Source organism: Coloeus monedula, assembly GCF_965178545.1.
Source record: "Coloeus monedula genome assembly, chromosome: 34".
Classification (NCBI taxonomy): domain Eukaryota; kingdom Metazoa; phylum Chordata; class Aves; order Passeriformes; family Corvidae; genus Coloeus; species Coloeus monedula.
This window is the reverse complement of record NC_138814.1, coordinates 1,273,490-1,278,956: the sequence shown is the minus strand read 5'-3', so window position 1 is coordinate 1,278,956 and position 5,467 is coordinate 1,273,490. Positions and strand designations below refer to the sequence as shown.

At 69.6% G+C, this 5,467-nt stretch overlaps 1 protein-coding gene across 1 annotated transcript; it reads right to left on the bottom strand.

Annotated features, from left to right (window-relative positions):
* Positions 1-383: 383 nt before the first annotated feature.
* On the bottom strand, positions 384-2,417 carry LRRC4B (leucine rich repeat containing 4B; the record flags this gene model as incomplete). Its single annotated transcript, XM_082299860.1, has 1 exon — positions 384-2,417. One exon carries the CDS (start codon positions 2,415-2,417, stop codon positions 384-386), a length of 2,034 nt encoding a protein of 677 aa, XP_082155986.1.
* Between the last annotated feature and the right edge of the window lie 3,050 nt (positions 2,418-5,467).

Sequence of the window (5,467 nt, the reverse complement as noted above, 5' to 3'; positions counted from 1 at the left end):
GCCCCATTATTTTTAGGGGGGTGTCCCATCATTTTTGGGGGGTGTCCCATCATTTTTAGGGGGCTGCCCCATCATTTTTGGGGTTACCCCATTATTTTTTTGGGGGGGTGCCCTTTTGGGGGCTGCTGCTGGGCGATCCCATTATCCTTCCTGCCGGGGGGGGGTTCTGTGTGTCTATAGGACGGCCGCTCCCATTCTCCCTTTCACGGGGGGGGGGTTGGTTGGTGCTGATGTCGCGCTGAGTTTTTTTCGGGGTGGGGGAGGGGGGGGGGGGGACGCTCTCCGCCCCCCCCCCCCCATTTTCATCCCGGATTTTTCTCCCTCTCCTCTCTCTCCATTCCCAAGGAGCTTCCCCGGGGTTTTTTCTGTTCCCGGCTCCTCTCTCAGATCTGCGTCTCCTGCACGTTCTCCTTGGACGGGCTCTTGAACAGCAGCGGCTCGTGCACCGAGTTGAGCAGCGGCGTCTTCCCGCAGCCCAGCGCGGCCGCCGGGCCACCGTAGTGCGCGGCCAGCGCCGCGTACCTGTCCAGGTGCTCGCGCTCCAGCGCCGGCAGCGCCAGCCGGCTGTCCCCGGACGAGCCCCCACCGGTTCCACTTCCGGTGCCGCCGCCGCCGCTTCCGGTGCCGCCGCCGCCGCCGGCCAGCTCGTCCTCGACGTTGACGATCTCCACGGCGCGCGCGGGGCCGCCGCGGTGCTTGTGGCGCTGGTGCTGCTTGCGTAGCTTGTAGAAGGCCACCAGCATGACGGCGGCCATGAAGGTGATGGCCACGAAGCAGCCGATGATGATCTTGGTGGTCTTGAGGACGTCGTCCAGGTCCTGCAGGCCGCCGGTGCCGCCGGTGCCGCCGGTGCCGCCGCCTCCGGCCGCCGCCGCCGCCGTGATGGGCACGGTGAAGGGTTTGCCGGTGGCTCGAGTGGCCGGAGCGGCCGTGGAGGCGCCGGCCGGTTCCCAGCCGGCCGCCGTGGGCGCGGCGGGGGTTTGAGGCGCTTGCTCGTCGCCGCCGGCGCCCTCGGTGGTCTCCACGGTGACCGTGGTGAAGTAGGTGTAACCGGTAGCCGCCGCGGCCGCCGCGGCCGCCGCGGCAGCCGCGTCGGCGGCCGAAACGTTGAGCGTGGCGGTGGCCGTGGTGTTGCCGGCGGCGTTGGTGACCATACAGGTGTACTGGCCGGTGTCCTGCACGGTGACGTTGGTGAAGTTGAGCGTGCCGTCGTGCAGCACCGAGATGCGCACGCGGTACGAGCCGTGCGTCATCAGCGTCCCGTTGGGCGTCAGCCAATTCACCGACGTCATCGCCGTGCCCGTCCGGCACTTGAGCTCGGCCGCCATCCCCTCGGTGACGTTCAGATCCGCCGGCGGCTCCACGATGACCGGCGCGTAGCAGGTGAAGTGGCCGGGCTCCAGCTCGCCCAGGTAGCGGCCGCGCAGCGCCGGCGGCGCGTGGCAGCGGGCGCAGCAGCTGGTGTTGCTGGGCACGGTCTCGCGCAGCCACCAGCTGAGCCACAGCACGTCGCAGTCGCAGCGCCAGGGGTTGTGATGCAGGTGCACGCGCTCCAGCCGGTGCAGCGGCGCGAAGAGGTCGTGCGGCAGCGACGCCAGCTCGTTGTGCGCCAGGTTCAGCTCCTCCAGCGCCTTCAGGTCGTCGAAGGCGTTGCGCTCCACCGCCGCCACCCGCGCGTGCATCAGCCACAGCTTCCGCAGGCTGCCCAAGCCCTGGAAGGAACCCGGCCGCACCCGGCCCAGGCGGTTGCCCGACAGCTCCAACTCCTCGAGCCGCACCAAGGCCGTCAGATTGGGGATCTCCTTGAGGTTGCACATGCCCAGGTTGAGGTAGCGCAGGTTCACCAGGCCCTCGAAGGCGGCCTCCGAGATGTACTCGAGGCGCTTGAGCTCGCCCAGGTCGAGGCGGCGCAGCGAGGGCACGCGGTTGAAGGCGTAGCTGGGGATGCTCTCGATGGGGTTGTTCCTCAGCCACAGCTCGCGCAGCTTGGACAGGTACTCGAAGGCCTGCGTGGGCACCGTGGTGAGGCGGTTGTCGAAGAGCTCCAGCGTGTTGAGGTTGGGCAGCCCGTTGAAGGCGCCCACCTCCACCTTGCGGACCAGGTTGCGGCTGAGCTGGAGGATCTCCAGGTGCCGCAGGTGCTTGAAGGTGTCGGTGCGGATCACCTGGATGTGGTTCTCCTGCAGGTTCAGGTAGCGCGTGTTCACCGAGATGCTCTGCGGCACCTCCAGCAGCTCGCGCCGCGTGCAGATCACCCGGCTCGCCTGGTTGCTGCACGTGCAGGCGGCCGGGCACGCCGTGGGCACCGCCGCCGCCGCCGCCGGTGTGGCCGGCAACCAGGGCAAGGTGGCCACGAGCAGCAGCAGCAGCAGCAGGACGGGCGCCGCCGGGGGCCAGCCACGCCGCGGCCGGGCCATCCTAAGGGGGCGCCGGGGCCGCCATGGCCGAGGGGCATCGCCGGCTTCAGGGCCCCGGGTGGTGCTGGGGAGAGCAGAGAGGGGGGTTAGGGGAGGGGTCCGGGGGGGTCCTAAATGGGAGATTGGGGGGGGGGTTGGGGGTCCCCAGATGGGTCTGGGGGTGTCTGGGGGTGTCCAGGGGGGTCTGGAGGGGTCTGGGGGTGTCTGGGGGGGTTTGGAGGGGTCCTAAATGGGAGATTGGGGGGGGGTTGGGGGTCCCCAGATGGGTCGGGAGGGGTCTGGGGGTGTCCAGGGGGGTCTGGAGGGGAGACTGAGGGATCTGGGGGTCCCCGGATGGGTCTGGAGGGGTCTGGGGGTGTCCGGGGGGTCTGGAGGGGTCCCCAGGGGAGACTGGGGAGAGCAGAGAGGGGTTTTAGGGGAGGGGTCCGGAGGGGGGGTTTGGGGGGTCCTAAATGGGAGATTGGGGGGGGGTTGGGGGTCCCCAGATGGGTCGGGAGGGGTCTGGGGGTGTCTGGGGGGGTTTGGAGGGGTCCTAAATGGGAGACTGGGGGGGGGTTGGGGGTCCCCAGATGGGTCGGGAGGGGTCTGGGGGTGTCCAGGGGGCTCAGGAGGGGTCTGGGGGTGTCCGAGGGGGTCCCCGGGGGGGTCAGGAGGGGTCTGGGGGGGTCCCCACGGGGCCATTGAGAGCTCAGGGGGGTCCCTGAAGGGTCTGGGGGGTTTTGGGGGGTCCTGGGGGAGCCCCGGGGGGATTTGGGGGTTCCCCAGCGCTCACACGAGCGTGCAAACACCCCCGAACCGCACACCGGCCCTTGCACACGCGTGTGCAAACACCCCCAGAATCACACACACCCGGCCCTTGCACACGAGCGTGCAAACACCCCCCGAACCGCACACCCGGCCCTTGCACACGAGCGTGCAACACCCAAAAATACACACCCGCCCCTTGCACACGCGTGTGCAAACACCCCAAGCCACATCCCCACCCCTTGCACACGAGCGTGCAACACCCGAACCACACACCCCCCCTTGCACACAGCGTGCAACACCCGAACCACACACACCCCCCTTGCACACGAGCGTGCAAACACCCCCGAATCGAACACACCCGGCCCTTGCACACGAGCGTGCAACACCCCGAACCGCACACCCGCCCCTTGCACACGCGTGTGCAAACCCCCCCCGAGCCGCACACGCGCCCCCCCTTGCACACCCACGTGCACACGCGCGCGCGCGCGCGCATCCCGGCCCCTCGCACACGCGCACACGCGCACGCGCCTCCCCGCGCTCCCGCGCGCGCGTGCAAAGCCCCGCCCCTCCCCCCTCCCCCCCCGCCTTGCACACGCGCGTGCAAAACCCCTCCCCCCTCCCCCCCCCCCCCACGCGCGCGCGCCCCTCCCCCTCCCCCCGTTCCCATCCCGCTCCCCACCCCCCCCCCCCCTCCAGCCCCTCCCCCCATCCCCGCACCCCCCCCGGGACCCCCCCGGACCCCTCCCCTCCCCCCCCGGCCTTACCCCGCACCCCCCCGGCCCCGCTCGGGGCCGCGCAGCCTCGCGCCCCCTCCCTCCTCCTCTTCCTCCTCCTCCTCCTCCTCCTCCGCCCCCTCCCCCGCTCCTTCCTGCCCCCCCCCTTCCCCTTCCTGCCGCCCCCCCCCTCCCCTCCCCCCCTCTCCCCAGGCTCGGCCCGGACCCCTCCCCCTCCCCTCCCCTCCCCCCCCCCCGCGGCAGCGCCGAACCCGCAGCGACCCCCGGGACCCCCCCCCGGATCTTCCGGGGACCCCCCCGGCACCCTCCGGACCCCCCCCAAAATCCTCCGGAACCCCCAAGAACGGCTCCGGAGCCCCCCGGATCCTCCGGGACCCCCCCGGGACCCCCCGGCATCCTCCGGACCCCCCCCGGAACGGCTCCAGACCCCCCCAAAATCCTCCGGGACCCCCCGGAACCTCCGGAGACCCCAAAATCCTCCGGACCCCCCCCCAGAACGGCTCCGGACCCCCCCAAATCTTCCGAGACCCCTCTGGGACCCCCCCGGCATCCTCCGAGACCCCCCAAATCCTCCAGACCCCCCCCGAACGGCTCCGGATCCCCCCAAAATCCTCTGGACCCCCTCGGAACAGCTCTGGACCCCCCCGAGACCCCTCCAAAATCCTCCGAGACCCCCCCAGAACGGCTCCAGACCCCCCAAATCCTCCGAGAGCCCCCCAAAATCCTCCAGGCCCCCCCCAGGACCCCCCCAAAATCCTTCAGGACCCCCCGGATCCTCCGGAGACCCCAAAATCCTCTGGGAGCCCCGGAACGGCTCCAGACCCCCCCCAAATCCTCCGAGACCCCCCCGGAACGGCTCCGGACCCCCCCAAAAATCCTCCAGACCCCCCCAGGACCCCCCCCAAAATCCTTCAGGACCCCCCAAAATCCTCCGGACCCCCCCCCCCCCCCAAAATTCCCGGACCCCCGGATCCTCCGGAGACCCCAAAATCCTCCGAGACCCCCCCGGAAGGGCTCCAGCTCCCCCTCCAAATCCTTCAGGACCCCCCAAAATCCTCCGGAGCACCCCCAAAACGGCTCTGGACCCCCCCGGAACGGCTCCAGATCCCCCCAAAATTCTCCAGAACCCTCAGAACGGCTCCAGACCCCCCCAAAATCCTCCGGACCCCCCCAAATACCCCCCGGCCTCTCCTGCAACCCCCCAGACCCTCCCCAAACCCCCCCAGGGCATCCCAAAATCCACCTGGAGATGCTCAAAGTCCACACAGGAACCCCAAAATCCACTCAGGGACCCCAAAAGTCACAGGGGAGCCCCAAAATCCACTCAGGGACCCCAAAAGTCGCAGGGGAGCCCCAAAATCCACTCAGGGACCCCCAAAATCCACTCAGGAACCCCCAAAATTTCAGCCAGAGACCCCAAAATCCACCTGGGGACCCCAAAATCCACTCAGGGACCCCCAAAATCCACGGAGGGACCCCCAAAATCCACCTGGAGACCCCAAAATCCACCTGGGGACCCCAAAATCCACTCAGGGGGAACCCCAAAGTCCACACAGGGATGCCAAAATT